Source organism: Pogoniulus pusillus, chromosome 24, assembly GCF_015220805.1.
Source record: "Pogoniulus pusillus isolate bPogPus1 chromosome 24, bPogPus1.pri, whole genome shotgun sequence".
Taxonomy (NCBI): Eukaryota; Metazoa; Chordata; class Aves; order Piciformes; family Lybiidae; genus Pogoniulus; species Pogoniulus pusillus.
In genome coordinates, this window is record NC_087287.1 from 9,477,120 (window position 1) to 9,491,918 (window position 14,799).

The 14,799-nt window shown below is 60.8% G+C and overlaps 2 protein-coding genes across 3 annotated transcripts; one reads left to right on the top strand and one right to left on the bottom strand.

Annotated features, from left to right (window-relative positions):
- The first annotated feature begins 517 nt into the window (after nucleotides 1-517).
- Nucleotides 518-8,664, top strand: OSBP (oxysterol binding protein). Of its 2 annotated transcripts, none has more exons than XM_064163410.1 (14): nucleotides 518-801; nucleotides 1,480-1,688; nucleotides 2,304-2,551; nucleotides 3,095-3,293; nucleotides 3,840-3,942; nucleotides 4,028-4,082; nucleotides 4,643-4,774; nucleotides 4,863-5,108; nucleotides 5,192-5,312; nucleotides 5,813-5,916; nucleotides 6,042-6,137; nucleotides 6,223-6,404; nucleotides 7,252-7,472; nucleotides 8,440-8,664. In XM_064163410.1, the coding sequence occupies exons 1-14, from the start codon at nucleotides 527-529 to the stop codon at nucleotides 8,580-8,582; spliced, it is 2,334 nt and encodes a 777-aa protein (XP_064019480.1). In that variant the 5' UTR covers nucleotides 518-526; the 3' UTR covers nucleotides 8,583-8,664. The 2 variants fall into 2 exon arrangements, with proteins under 2 accessions (XP_064019480.1, XP_064019479.1); XM_064163409.1 differs by having other exon boundaries at nucleotides 671-801; nucleotides 1,442-1,688.
- A 1,949-nt stretch (nucleotides 8,665-10,613) lies between these two features.
- CABP4 (calcium binding protein 4) lies at nucleotides 10,614-14,653 on the bottom strand. The gene is made up of 6 exons (XM_064163944.1): nucleotides 14,402-14,653; nucleotides 12,778-12,808; nucleotides 12,089-12,232; nucleotides 11,881-11,990; nucleotides 10,939-11,086; nucleotides 10,614-10,838 (listed from the first exon to the last, which is right to left on the bottom strand). The coding sequence occupies exons 1-6, from the start codon at nucleotides 14,651-14,653 to the stop codon at nucleotides 10,810-10,812; spliced, it is 714 nt and encodes a 237-aa protein (XP_064020014.1). The 3' UTR covers nucleotides 10,614-10,809.
- Nucleotides 14,654-14,799: the final 146 nt, after the last annotated feature.

The window sequence follows — 14,799 nt, forward strand, 5'->3', positions numbered from 1 at the left end:
GGGCCGGGCCCCGGTTAAAGGTCAGAGCTCTCCGCCCCTCTGCCAATGACAGGCCGAGGTATCAGCCAATGGCGATGCGAGCACCAGGAGGTTCCGCCCTCCCCCCGGCCAATCGCTGTCGGGATGAGTCACCTCTCGCAGCGCGGCCGCGCCCTGACGTCAGTGACGCGCGGCTGCTCTCTGATTGGCTCGCTGCGTAGACAGGCAGGCAGATGAACCAATGAGGCAGCGGGGCGGGGGGGAGCAGCCTCGCGGCCTCGTGCGCAAGCGCGCCGTGAGCCAATGGGAGTGCAAGCACTGCCCCTCCTGCTCAGCGGCACCAATCATCCCGCCGGGGCGGGGCGGACAGTGGCCGCCGCCGCCAATGAGACGCTGCCAGGGGCGGGGCGTGTGGCTGCTGCGCGGCGGGGGGCGGGGCGGCGGGGAGGCGGTGGCGGCGATGGCGGCGGAGCTGCGAGCGGCGGCCGCGGGGCCCGGCCCTGCGGCGGCAGCGGTGGCAGCTGCAGCGACGGCGCTGCCCGGCCCCATGGCGCTGCCCGCGGCGCCTGGTGCGGCCCCGGCTCTGCCTTCACCGGCGGCGGGTGGCGGAGCGGGTCCGGGTCCAGGCCCCGGGGCGGGTGCGGCGGCGTCGGCGGCAGCAGCAGCAGCGGCGGCGGCGGGGGGAGGAGGAGGTGGTTCCGGGGCGGGTGGTGCTGGGTCCGGTTCGGCCCGTGAGGGTTGGCTTTTTAAATGGACCAACTACATCAAGGGCTACCAGCGCCGCTGGTTCGTACTCAGCAACGGGCTCCTCAGCTATTACCGGTACGTACCGGGGACCCCGGCCGCCCATACCGGTACCGAGCCCACGTCCCTCCTCCCAGGGAGCTTTGCCATGACTGCGTTACCAGCCCCTTCCTCACTGTGTCACCACACGGGGACACTTGAGCCCGGCCATGGGAGCCGTGCCCCTCCCCGGTCCTTCATTATTCATGGGGGGGAAGCGGAGCTTGCAGGCAGTCGTCAGCTCCGGTTACAGCCTGGCCGGCGGGCGAGCTAGCAGCTGGCAGCCCGGTCTCTGGGGTGTCCGGGGTGGCTGGTTCCCTCCCTGTCCCCGGCAGGTCCAGGCACGGTGACGTGGAAGGGGTGTGCCAGGCTGGCACAGCCCCGTACCGGCTTGGCACAGCCTCATACTGTGCCAGAACACTTCCTCTCCCCGCCTGGAGGCACCGAGAGGAGCAGCACGGTGGTCCCCGAGCCCTTGTTGGTGGCTGTGACCCTCTTCCCCTGACACAACGGTGCCAACCTTGGCCCCGTTCCCGGTTGGCCAAACCAGTGGGAACCGAAGCTGATGCCCTATGAATAGCCCTGCCTGCGGGGTGCAGAATTCCAGGTCCCCTCCCCGCGGGCCCCCGAGGGCTTGGGCACTACCTGGACCAAGCTGTGGGTCATCTCCTTTCTCCAGCCCCCTGTCACCGTGTCCCTCATCCTGCCCCACCCCAGATCCAAAGCCGAGATGAGGCACACTTGTCGCGGCACCATCAACCTGGCCACGGCCAACATCAGCGTGGAGGACTCCTGTAACTTCATCATCTCCAACGGTGGGGCCCAGACCTACCACCTGAAGGCCAGCTCGGAAGTGGAACGGCAGCGTTGGGTCACTGCCCTAGAGTTGGCCAAGGCCAAGGCTGTCAAGATGCTTGAGGAGTCAGGTATGGCCTTTGGCCCTTGATGCTGTCCCCGCAGCCCTTCAGGACTCTGTCAGCTCTTTGCTGTGCCCTTCTTGGTCCTGCTCCACGTGTCCCGGGGCTTTGTTCCTCCACAAGCACCCCCTTGTGTCCCCATCCTGCTCGCCCTTCTTCACTGCTGCCTTCCTCCGTGCCAGGTTGAGGTGCTAGGTGGTGACTCTGTCACAGCACGTGGCTTGTGGTACTGGTAGCCACTCCCTGAGTGGGGTTTGGGATGAGGTGGCCATGTCCATCCACGTGTGAGCCTGGCAGCGCTGGCCTGTCCTTCCCTGCTGCCCAGCTTTGGCTTGAGGAGCAGCCTGGCACATTCATCTGGCTCCTGTGCCAGGTCATCAGCCATCTGCTCCGAGCTGCCACTCCCTGCTGTGACATCGCTGCGGTGGTGGCCTGGAGCATCCCACCTGCAGCTCCCAGTCTTTGGGGAGTGGTCAAGCTCCTGCTGTGTCCCCATATTGGCATAACCTGGTGCAGCTTGTAGCCCTCCAGCTCTTTCCTCAGCTCCTGGGAAAAGAGAAGCCTCGCCATGCCTACACTGATGTCCCCCTCGAGCCACTCTTAACGTTCCGCTCTTTCTGGCAGATGACTCTGGTGACGAATCTGTGTCACAGACGGACAAAACAGAGCTGCAGAGCACATTGAGGACCTTGTCCAGCAAGGTGGAAGATCTGAGCACCTGCAATGACCTGATAGCCAAGCATGGCACTGCCCTGCAGCGCTCCCTCAGCGAGCTGGAGACCCTGCGGCTGCCTGCCGAGAGCACCGAGAAGATCAAGCAGGTCAACGAGCGAGCCACCCTCTTCCGCATCACCTCCAACGCCATGATCAACGTGAGTGCACCCAGGGGCTTCTCCTGGTGGGGCTTGGACCCTCCTCAGGTGGAACCATCCACTCGTGGGTACTGCATCCAGCGCTGGAGCACTCAGCGCAGGAAGGAGGTGGACCTGATGGAGCAGGTCCAGAGGAGGACATGAAAATGATGAGGGGGTTGGAGGACCTCTGCTTCAAGGACAGGCTGAGGGAGCTGGGGTTGTTAAGCCTGGAGAAGAGAAGGCTCCAGGAGGACCTTGGAGCTGCCTTCCGGTACCCAAAGGGAGTCTACAAGAAGGCTGCAGAAGACACTGTTTGCAGAGGCCTGCAGTGATAGGATGAGGAGCAGTGGTTGGAAATCAGAGCAGAATAGATTGAGATTGGGACGTGAGGAACAAGTTGTGCATCGTGAGGGTGCTGGAACTCTGCAGCAGGTTGCCCTGGGGTGGTAGTTGAGGCCCCATCCCTGGAGATGCTCCTGGATGTCCCTGCTGACTGCAGAGGGGTTTGGACTGGCTGACCTTTGGAGGTCACTTCCTACTCAACCCATTTCCTTCTGCCAGGCCTGCAGGGATTTCCTGATGCTGGCCCAGACCCACAGCAAGAAGTGGCAGAAGTCGCTGCAGCATGAACGGGACCAGCGGATCCGGCTGGAGGAGACCCTGGAGCAGTTGGCCAAGCAGCACAACCACCTGGAGAGGGCTTTCCGGGGCGCCACCGTCCTGCCCGCCAGCGCGCCCGGCACCGGCGGCTCCGCCAAAGGTACCGCCCGCGCCTCTCGTGCCAGGCAGTGCTGGTGGCAGGGGGACTCAGAGTCACCCCCAGCTGCTTCCAGACCCTTCCCCGAGCCAGGCTCAATGTCCTTCGCATTGCTGAGCCTGAGCTGCGGCTCTGTCTGGTGTCTCCTTTATGGAGAAACACCTCTGTGCCCTGTCCCCAGCTCCTAAGCCTTGCCTGGGCTCTCCTTCATGGAGCAAACCCTTCCTGATCCATCCCCAGCTCCTCCTAAGCCTTGCCTGGGCTCTCCTTCATGGAACAAAACCTTGTTGCTTTGTCCCCAGCTCCTCCTAAGCCTTTCCTGGTCTCTTCTTCATGGGACAGAACCTTCTTGCTCTATCCTCAGCCCGTCCTAAGCTTTACCTGGTCTCCTTCGTGGAACAAAATCTCCTTGCTCCATCCCAAGCTCCTCCTAAACATTGTCTGATGTCCCTCAGCACAGTGGGGTGGTGACAGGTGACCCTCCAGTGAGGGGAACTGGGCGGAAGCTTGGAATTTCCTGCCTCCCCTCCCCTCTCTGCTCCTTCCCAGACCCGTGCTGTCCTGCCAAAGGTGACCTGAGCGACGAGGATGACGACAATGAGTTCTTTGACGCCCCAGAGATCATCACCATGCCTGAGAGCATGGGCCACAAGTGAGTGGTGGGGCTCAAGGGCTGCCCTCCTGCCCCCCACACACCCCACCTGGGGCTGATTTTGCCCCTCTTCATCCCACCCCAGGCGCACTGGCAGCAACATCAGTGGCACCAGCAGTGACATCAGCCTGGATGAGCAGGTAGGATGGAGGGTTTCCACCTGGGTCTTGGAGGAACAGGGCTGGAAAAAGGGACTTTCCCACTTGGGTTTTGAAGGAATAGGGCTGGAAGGGGGTTGTCAACCTGTTTCTTGGGAGGATTGGGGCTGGAAGAGGCTTTTCCATCTGATTCTTGGAGGAATAGGTTTGGAAAGGGTTTTTCCTCCTGGTTCTTGGAAGCATAGATTTGGAAAGGGCTTTTCCACCTGGTTCTTGCAGGAATAGGTTTGGAAAGGGCTTTTCCTCCTGGTTCTTGCAGGAATGGGTTTGGAAAGGGCTTTTCCACCTGGTTCTTGCAGGAATAGGTTTGGAAAGGGCTTTTCCATCTGGTTCTTGGAGGAATAGGGCTGGAAAGGGCTTTTCCACCTGGTTCTTGCAGGAATAGGTTTGGAAAGGGCATTTCCACCTGGTTCTTGGAGGAACAGGGCTGGAAGAAGGTTTTTCACTTGGTTGTTGGAGAAACAGGGCTGGAAGCGAGGGTGGCTGTGAGGCAGGGCTGAGCTGGGGGCAGCCACGGTATCGTCCCTCCTCTCACCTCCTAGTACAAGCACCAAGTAGAGGACACCAAGAAGGAGAAGCGAACTCGCATTCCTTACAAGCCAAACTACAGCCTCAACCTCTGGAGCATCATGAAGAACTGCATCGGGAAGGAGCTGTCCAAGATCCCCATGCCGGTGAGTGGCCGTGGGCAGGGGAGATGCTGTGGGTGCCCGTGGGGCACTCCAGAACCTCCTTTTCTGTTGACTTCTTTTTCCCTTCCAGGTCAATTTTAATGAGCCCCTGTCCATGCTGCAACGCTTGACTGAGGACTTGGAGTACCATGAGCTGCTGGACAGGGCAGCCAAATGTGAGAGCTCTCTGGAGCAGCTTTGCTACGTGGCTGCCTTCACCGTCTCCTCCTACTCCACCACCGTCTTCCGCACCAGCAAACCTTTCAACCCCCTCCTGGGAGAGACCTTTGAGCTGGATCGGCTGGAGGAGAACGGTTACCGCTCCCTCTGTGAGCAGGTAGCTCCCAGCCCTGCTCCTCCCAGGCTACTAACCGTGTTTGGGGTGGCCACTTGGTGAGCTGTCCCCTTTCTCCTGGCCAGGTGAGCCACCACCCGCCAGCTGCTGCCCACCACGCAGACTCCAAGCACGGTTGGACGCTTCGCCAGGAGATCACAATCACCAGCAAGTTTCGGGGGAAATATCTCTCCGTCATGCCCCTGGGTGAGGCTCACAGTCCTGGGAGACCTTTGGCTTGGGTTTGGGACACACTTGGGACAACCAGGAGGTCATTCCCAGCATTCTCTTATGAGGACAGGCTGTGAGAGAGTTTGGGCTCTTCAGCCTGGAGAAGTGAAGGCTTCGAGGAGACCTTGTAGTAGCCTTCCAGTATCTGAAGTGGGCTACAGGAGGGCTGGGGAGGGACTATTTACAAGGTCCTATAATGAGAGGACAAAGAGTAGTGGATTTAAACTGACAGAGTGGAGATTTAAAATGTAAGTTAAGAAGAAGTTCTTTCCAGTGAAGGTGGTGCAACACTGGCACAGTTTGCCCAGGGAGGTTGTGGCTGCTCCCTCCCTGCAGTTGTTCAAGGCCAGGTTGGATGGGGCCTTGAACGACCTGTTCTAGTGGGAGGTGTCCCTGGGGGATTGGAACTGGATGATGTTTGAGGTCCCTTCCAACCTAAACCAGTCTATGGTTCTCTGATAATTCTCCTTCCTCAGGTACCATCCACTGCGTCTTCCACTCCTCCGGCAACCACTACACGTGGAAAAAAGTCACCACCACCGTGCACAACATCATCGTGGGCAAGCTCTGGATAGACCAGGTGGGGTGAAACCCTAGCCATGGCTCTTCATGGGACCCCTTTGTGCCGTGAGGAGCCTGCCTCGTGCCTCAGTTTCCCTGGGAAAGGGGCCAGGCTTGGATCCAAGTATCCCCTTGCCTCCGCAGTCAGGTGAAATCGAGATCATCAACCACAAGACTGGTGACAAATGCAACCTCAAGTTTGTCCCTTACAGCTACTTCTCACGGGACGTGGCCAGGAAGGTGGGACGTGGGCTGAAGATGGGACACCCAGGGGTGGTTTTTAACTCCCCAGTGTCCTATTTCAGGTTGTTCCCTGTCCTCTCAGGTCACAGGGGAGGTGACAGACCCTTCTGGCAAGGTTCATTTCGTCCTGTTGGGTACTTGGGATGAGAAGATGGACTGCTACAAGGTGACGCTGGGCGCTGGGGACAACGGGGGAGAAGGACGGCAGAGAGCCCACGAGGCTGAGGAGAGCAGAGTTCTGCTGTGGAAGAGGAACCCACTGCCGTGAGTGGGGGGAGAAAGCATCCCCGAGAACTGGCTGGGGTGAAGAAGAGAGCAGCCCAAGGAACTGGGTGGGATTGGGGAAGAGAGCATCCCTAAGAACTGGGTGTGGTGAAAGGACAAAGCATCCCCAAGAACTGGGTGTGGTGAGAGGAGAAAGCATCCCCAAGAACTGGGTGTGGTGAGAGGAGAAAGCATCCCCAAGAACTGGGTGTGGTGAGAGGACAAAGCATCCCCAAGAATTGAGTGTGATGAAGGGAGAGAGCATCTCCACTGACTGGGTGAGATCAGAGGAGAAAGCATCCCCAAGGAGTGGGTGAGATGAGGGGGAAGAAAGCATCCCCAAGGACTGGGTAACATGGTGGGGGAAGAAAGCATCCCCAAGGACTGGGTAACATGGTGGGGGAAGAAAGCATCCCCAAGGACTGGGTAACATGGAGGGGGAAGAAAGCATCCCCAAGGACTGGGTAACATGGAGGGGGAAGAAAGCATCCCCAAGGACTGGGTGAGTTGGGGGGGAGAAAGCATCCCCAAGACTGGGTGTGGGGAGGAGAGAAAGCATCCCCGAGACTGGGTGTGGGGAGGGGAGAAAGCATCCCCAAGACTGGGTGTGGGGAGGAGAGAAAGCATCCCCGAGACTGGGTGTGGGGAGGGGAGAAAGCGTCCCCAAGACTGGGTGTGGGGAGGAGAGAAAGCATCCCCAAGAACTGGACAGAGTCGAGGGAGAGCATCCCCAAGACCTGGGCGGGGTGGGGCCAGCTGCAGTCTCCTGTAGGGAAGAGCTGGGTGGAGGGGCTGGGGTTCGGAGCCTCCGCTGTGGAAGGGTCGAACCGGGTCTGTCCCGGGGCAGGAAGCACGCTGAGAACATGTACTACTTCTCGGAGCTGGCTCTGACCCTCAACGCCCCCGAGGGCGGCACGGCCCCCACTGACAGCCGGCTGCGTCCCGACCAGCGCCTGATGGAGAACGGCCGCTGGGACGAGGCCAACACCGAGAAGCAGAGGCTGGAGGAGAAGCAGAGAACCTCTCGCAAGAGGCGTGAGGCCGAAGCTGCCCGGGCCACCGAGGATGGTGAGCAGAGGGCACAGCCTGGGCCCCCACAGCCAGCCCCGGGGTCGGCCCCGCCCCAGGGATCAGCTCTTTGGCAGCGTCAGCAGTCATCTGGCTGAAGAGATGGAGGTGCCCTCGGTCACTTAGCAGATGACACCGAGTTGGGTGGCAGTGATAATCTGCTGGAGGGGTCTAGCCAGGCTGGGTCTCATGGGATGAGGTTCAACAAGTCCTGGGTCCTGCACCTGGGTCACAACAGCCCCATGAAAGCTCCAGGCTGGGGGCAGAGTGGCTGGAAACTGCACGATGCAAAAGCACACCTGGATGGGTTGGCAACTGTGGCTGGAGATATGCCAGGGTGTCCCCAGGTGACCAAGAAGGGCACCAGCAGCCTAGGCTGGATCAGCAGGAGCAGGGCAGGGATTGTGCCCCTGGACTGGGCGCTGCTGAGGCCACAGCTGGAACCCTGGGATCAATTGGCTGGAGCTGGAGCAGGGCCAGAGAAGGGCAATGAAGCTGGGGAAGGGTCTGGAGAACAGGAGTGGTGAGGAGCAGCTGAGGGAGCTGGGGGTGTTGAGGCTGGAGAAAGGGAGGCTGAGGGGAGAGCTTCTGGCTCTCTGCAGCTGCCTGCAAGGAGGCTGGAGCCAGCTGGGGGTTGGGCTCTGCTGCCAAGGAATAAGTGCCCGGACAGGAAGAAAGGGCCTCAGAGTGCCCCAGAAGAGGTTTATGTTGGACATGAGGAACAATTTGTTGCCCTTGAGGGCTGCCAAGGCCTGTCCCAGGCTGCCCAGGGAGTGGTGGAGTCCCCATCCCTGGAGGGGTGTCTGAACCCTGGAGCTGTGGTGCTGAGTGCCATGGTTTGGTGATGCCCTGGCAGTGCTGGGGTTCAGGGTCAGACTCCATGATCTTGAAGCTGTCTTCTACCCCTTTCCATGCCTCTCCTGGCTCCATGCCCCTCACCCTCTCTTCTCTTTTTGCTCCCCCCCAGGCACTCCCTACGACCCCTACAAGCCGCTGTGGTTCGAGCGCAGGAAGGATCCCATGACCCAGGAGCTGGAGCACGTCTACAAGGGAGGGTACTGGGAGAGCAAAGACAAACAGGACTGGAGCTTGTGCCCGGACATTTTCTGAGCTGGAAGAGGGGGCACAAAGAACGATGTGAGGAGAGGAGGAGGTGGAGAGGACACACACTCAAAGAACCCCCCCCTCCCTCTCAGCTCTGTCTGTCCGTCTTGTCTTAACCCCCTCCCCTTGTCTGTCCCCACGCCGAGCCGGGGTTGCCTTAACCCATCCAAACTGTCCTTGAGCTGAGGGAGGGTTGGAGCCCCCCCCACGGTGGGGGGGGTGTGGGCTGTGTGGTTTCCTCCCCTCCCACCCCCACCTTCCCTCCCAAAAAACTCCAACGAAACAACCAAACCTGCTCCATCCTGCTGGGTTGGGGGGAGGTCTCCTCCTTCCCACCCCCACACGCACTTCGTCCTCCTCGTGGTCCCCTCTCCACTGTAGGATTCCTCCCTCCCAGGGGTTGGGGGGCACAAACAAACACAGAGCACCCTCTCCCCCCGCCCCCGCCAAGGTTCGAGGTGTTTTGGGGGGGATGGGAGGGTGCAGGGCAGTGTAGCTCCTCCCCACGGGAGGGCAGGGGCTGGCACAGTGGGGTGAGCCTGAGGCTGGCCTTGGTCTCGTCCCCCCCCACTTTATTTTTTTTCCTTCCCACCCCTCCCCAGCCAGGAATTTGGGGTGCAACAGAGGTTGGCTTCTTCCCAGGGTGTGTCTTCCCCCCCCTACAACAGACACTCACAGGGACCCCCCACCTCGACGTGCCTTCCCCATAGAGTTAAGGGAGGGAAGGGAAGAGTTTGGGGTTGGGTTGTGGGGGGGAGGGGTTGGAGGCTCTCTCCCATCCAACCCTGGGGAGCAGCAGCAGGCCCCTGCACCCCTAAACACTACAGGGACCTGGGGGGAAGGGGGAGAAAGCAGTGGCAGAGGGGTCAAGGTGTGTGTGGGGGGTGGGTGTCTCTGTGCCCCCAAACCTGAAATAAGGAGGTGGGGGGGGTCTGATGCCTTTTTTTTTTTTGAGGGGGGGGGGAGGGGTTTGGGGTTGGGTTTTTTTTTTTTTGTTTTTTTTTTTTTTTCTCCAAGAAAATTAAATTAAAATCTGTGAATGCCCCACCCTGGCTGTGCCTGGTTTTTAAAGGGGGGGGTGGGCACATCAAGGTGATGATTTTAGGGACCCCTTCATCAGTGGGAGGCTGTGGACCACCACCCAGAGCTTGTGCACCTCAAACGATGGGGTGGGGTTACAGCATCTCAGATTAAAACTCTGATGCTCCACTGGTTGAGCTACACCAGGGGGGGCATTGGGGAGGTGGGAGGGGGGAGTCACAGGCTCCCAGCCTTCCTCCTCTTCCTCCTCTGTGTGCCAGCACCGTGGGCACCTTAAGATACCCCTCTCCCCGCTCCCTCCCTATGGGTGCCCAGCTGCCATTAAGGGCTCATTTTGCTCCACCCCCCCAACAAGATCTGCATTCCTCCCCTCTCCCTACCCCCCAGATCTGCGTTCCCCTTCTCTCCCTCCCCCGCCCCACCTTACCCTCCCCAAAGTGCCACTTTGATGCCCCCTGAGTGAGTGTCACAGCTCTTTCCAACCCCTCCCCCACCACTACTTGGGTTCTGCTGCCCTGGGGCGGACACTTGGCCAGAGTGTGGGACCCTCCGTGTCCCATCCCGTCCCCCCATGCCCAAAATCCCTTCAGACACCTTGGGGCAGGGGGGAGGGGGGTGTCTTGAGACAGGTTATTTCCTCCCCCTGCACCCCCCCTAAAGAAAAAGGAGCTAGAAGTTGGAGCATTCGTTGCCCCTTCCAGTCCACCTCCCGCCCCCCCTAAAGCCCTCCCTGTCGTCCCTCTCCCCCACCTTTCCTGTGCCCCACCCCCAGCCCTCCTCCCCTGGGGAGCAGCAACCACTCTCCCTGTCCCCTATGGGACCCCCACTTTGTTCCCCAAGATACTCTCCTGCCCATCCCACCCCGTCAAGCTCAGCTCTGGGGATGGTGAGGAGCTGGGGACAGTCTGGTCCCTGCAATGTCCCCTCCCAGTGACCAGCACAAGCTCACCTCTGGCTCTGATTAAGGAGGTTTATTGTCCCCCCGCTGTAGCCCCCTGCTCCTCAGTCGTCATTGTCCCTACTGACCCTGCCACCACCCCTGGGGGGGGTGGGGGAGTTGGGATCTGGGGTGGGAGTGTCTCATGCCTGCCCCATCCCCATCCACTCCAGCTGTTCACTCTGAAGCCTCATGACGGCAGAGAGCTTTGGGTCGGTTGGATCTGGGGGTGTCTTCTCCTGCCCCAAGGCTTCGTTACCGAGATGACAGCATCATGACAAACTCTGTGGGGTGACGGAGCGCGTGTGGGGGGTGTGAGGTGACACTCCCCCCCCCTCCCCACACACACACTCTTCGGAGGAAGCTGGGAGGGGGTCTCCTCACCATCAAAGTCCACGTGGCCGTCCCCGTTGAGGTCCACGTCCTGCAGGATCTCCTCCACCTCCTGCGCCTTCAGCTGCTCGCCCAGCAGCGCCGCGATGGCCTCCCGCATCTCCCCGCTGCTGATCTCCCCGTCCCCGTTCGCGTCGAACTGCGGCACCCACGGCCCGGGGGTCAGCAGCTCCACCAGTCCCACCCCCCCACGGTCCCCTCCTGCTTAGCACCCCCTCAAGGCCTGCGGTCAAGCCCACGGTCAATGTCCCCTTTGTGGTCACCGGGCACCTATGGTCTTGCCATGGGTGCTGTCCTCTCCATGTCCCATGGTCATTGTTCCCCTGTGGCCATCCCATGGCCTTCCTGTGGTCACCATCCCCTCCATGCCTGTGGTCACCCCCATGGTCACCATTCCCCTATGGTCATGATCACCCCATGACCTTCCTATGGTCACTATCCCTTCCATGTCTGTGGTCACCCCCATGGTCTTCCCATGGTCACCGTCCCCTCCATGCATGTGGTCACCCCCATGGTCACCATTCCCCCATGGTCTTCCCAGGGTCTTCCCATGGTCACCGTTCCCTCCATGCATGTGGTCACCCCCACGGTCACCATTCCCCTATGGTCATGCTCACCCCATGACCTTCCTATGGTCACCCCCATGGTCACCATTCCCCCATGGTCTTCCCAGGCTCTTCCCATGGTCACTGTCCCCTCCATGCCTCTGGTCACCTCCATCATCACCATCTCCCCATGGTGGTCATCCCCTCTACCCCTGGGATCACCCCCAAGGTGACTATTCTTCTGTAGTGGTCTCTCCACAGCCATCCTCCCCTCCATACCCACAGCCATCCCCATGCCCATCATCCCCACCGCGGCCTGGCGAGAGCTGCCGTCCCCTCCACACCTGCTGCCCCAGCAGGGCCATGGTGCCCGCAGCGGTGCCCATACCTCCCGGAAGGCGATCTTGAGCTCCCTGACGCCCACCATGTGAGCGGTCTCCTCCCGCAGCTTCGGCCCCATCATCTGCACGAAGTCGTCGAAGTCCACGCGGCCACCCACTGCCCCGGGGCAAAAAGGACAACCTCAGCGCCCCAGGCCCACCTCCTGCCCCGCCAGGCCCCCTCCCCAGCGCCACGGTGGGCAGTGCCATGCTCACTCCTCATCTTGATGTGCTGGGAGATCTCGATGAGCTCCATCTCCGTGGGCATGTAACCCAGGGTGCGCATGCAGGCACCCAGGTCCTTGTAGCTGATGTACCCATCCTGGTCCGTGTCGAACTCCTTGAAGGCATCTTGAAGCTCTGACCACACAGAGGGACAAGCATGGCACGTGGGCACCATCGGATGTGGGCTTCTCCAGGTGCCACATCAGCCCAGGGCAGATCCCCTCCATAACAAGTCCCCATGGCACCTCACCCCATGGCAGATGCCTTCATGGCCTCTGTCCTCATGTTAGTTCAACCCGTGGCAGATGCCTCCATGTCACATGCCCCCATGGCACTACACCCCATGGCAACTCCCACCATGCCAGGTGTCCCCATGGCACCTCACCCCGTGGCAGATACCTTCGTGGCCTCTGTCCTCATGTCAGTTCAACCCATGGCAGATGCTTCCATGCCACATGCCCCCATGGCACTACACCCCATGGCAGATGCCACCATGAGAAGATGCCCTGCCATGGCACTGCACCCCATGGGGCAGATCCCTCCATGCTCTGTGTCCCCATGGCAGTTCCCACCATGCCAGGCATCCCCATGTCACTTCACCCCACGGCAGATGCCTCCACAAGAAGGTGCCCCTCACCCTCAAAGCCCCTCCTAGTGCCCTTGTCCCCTCACTCGCTCACCATCCAGCTCCTCCGGTGACAGCTCCCGCTCCTGTCCCAGTCACAAACGGGGAGGGGACAGAATCAGGTCCAGCTCAGCCCCCCCCCAGTCCCTCCCCCCCAGCCATGTCACCTTCCTTAAGCGTGGGACAAAATTAACTCTGCCAGCAGAGATTAGAGGGATTGGAGACAAAGCCCTGCCCTGTGTGTCCCCCCCCATCCTGCCCTGCCACCCGTGTCCCCTCACCTGTCACCCCCCCGTGTGGTTGACCCAGCCCAGGACCCTCAAGTTCCAGCACCCATGGGTTCTACCAAGGGTGCTTCATGCTCCTGGAGGTATCCCCCTGCAGAGGGGCCACTTCATAGCTTATCCCTCAAGGTGTCCTCTCCATCCCCAGGGTCCTGGAGTGTCCCCAGCACCATCCCCAGTGACCCTGCATGCCTTGCAGCCCCAGAGCTTTGGGGTGTCCCCATCCTCAGCACCTCCATGTCCCTTTTCCAGGGTCCCAGGGTCTCACAATGTCCCCAGTCCTGTCCCCATTGTTCTCATTCCCAGCGGCCTAGAGTGTCCCTGTCCCCATCCCCAGTGTCCCAAGGGTCCTGCAGTGTCTCCATCCCCTCCATGTCCCCTCCATCTCTAGCTTCCCAGAACATTCCTGACCCTGTCCCTAGTGTCCCCACATCCCTTCCATCTCCAGGCTCCTGAAATGTCCCCAACCCCGTTTTCACTGTCCCCATATCCCCTCCATCCCCAGCATCCAGGAATGTCCTTGTCCATTCCCAGTGTCTCCACTCCCCTCCTCTGCCAAGGCCCTGAGGTGTCCCCAACATCATCCCCAGTATTCCTGTGTCCCCTCCATCCCAGGGTACTTTAATGTCCCCCAGTCATGCCCCCCAAAACACTTCTATGTCTCCTCCACCCTCAGGGTCTTGGACTGTCCCTGTCCCCACCCCTGACTTCCCCACATCTCCCCCATCCTCAGGGTGCTACAGTGTCCCCATCCCCAGGGTCCCAAAGTCTCCCTGACCTCACCCCCAGTGCCTCCATGTCCCCTCAGCCTCCAGCGTCCCAGATCATCCCACATCCCATCTTCGCTGTCCCCATGTCCCCTCCACCACCAGAGCCCCAGAGTGTCCCCAATACCATCTCCATTGTCACTATGTCCCCTCCATCCCTGGGGTCCTGGAACATCCCTGAGTCTGCCTCCAATGCCTCATGTCACCTCCATCTCAAGGGTCAGAGAGAGTCCCTGTCCCCATCCCCAGTGCCTCCATGTCCCCTCCATCTCCAGGATCCTGGACTGCCCCCATCCCTGTCCCATGTCCCCACTATGCCCAGAGCCTCAGTTTGTGCCTGTTCCCATCCCCATGATCCCAAAGCGTGTCTGTCGCCATCCCTGCTGCCCTCACATCTCCTCCCTCTCCCAGGCTCCTGGATTGTCCCCATCCCCATGTCCCACATCCCAGAGTCCCACTTTGTCCCTGTCCCCGTTCCTGCTGCCCCCATTCCCCCCCTCCACCCTCAGGCTATCCTGTCCCTCTTCCCCAGGCTCCCAGAACATCTCCACTGTTGTCCCCACGTCCTGGAGCATCCCCAGTGCCATGCCCAGGTCCCCAAGGTGCCCTGGCTGCCAGCTGTGCCCACCTTGCCAAAGACAGTGTTGAGGAAGGGCGAGTAGGTCTTGTTGGCTGCCGCGTTGGGGTCTCCAGAACCCTTCTTGCTGTTCTTCTGCCCGTGGGCCCCTCGGCGAGACTCCGAGCCAGGGCTCTTGGTGCCCGGCTGCCCACCGCCGTCCTCGGGAGCGTGGGGGCTTTTCACACCCACCTCCCCCCCTTTCCCCTTGCCCGGGGCTTCTGTGTCCTTGGGGGTCCCCTTGTCCCCCCGGGTGCGTGGCATGTGGCCGGGTGGGCAGGGAGCGGGACCTTGGGGTGGCTGAGCCTGGGGAAGGCAGCTGGGAAATCCTCTTAGGTGCCCCCTCCCGCCCCCCCCTCCTCCCTCCACCAACCTGGGCAAAGCCAATTAGTGCTGATTAGCGACGGGAA

Bases quoted from the DNA above. Each gene is read 5' to 3' on its own strand.
- OSBP (XM_064163410.1), top strand. From the start codon at position 527: ATGGCGCTGCCCGCGGCGCCTGGTGCGGCCCCGGCTCTGCCTTCACCG. The intron at 1,689-2,303 runs GTATGGCCTTTG...TCTTTCTGGCAG, and splicing joins CAAGATGCTTGAGGAGTCAG to ATGACTCTGGTGACGAATCT. The intron at 6,405-7,251 runs GTGAGTGGGGGG...GTCCCGGGGCAG, and splicing joins TGGAAGAGGAACCCACTGCC to GAAGCACGCTGAGAACATGT.
- CABP4 (XM_064163944.1), bottom strand. From the start codon at position 14,653: ATGCCACGCACCCGGGGGGACAAGGGGACCCCCAAGGACACAGAAGCC. The intron at 12,233-12,777 runs GTGAGCGAGTGA...CTGTGTGGTCAG, and splicing joins GTCACCGGAGGAGCTGGATG to AGCTTCAAGATGCCTTCAAG. The intron at 11,991-12,088 runs GTGAGCATGGCA...GCCCCGGGGCAG, and splicing joins CCAGCACATCAAGATGAGGA to TGGGTGGCCGCGTGGACTTC.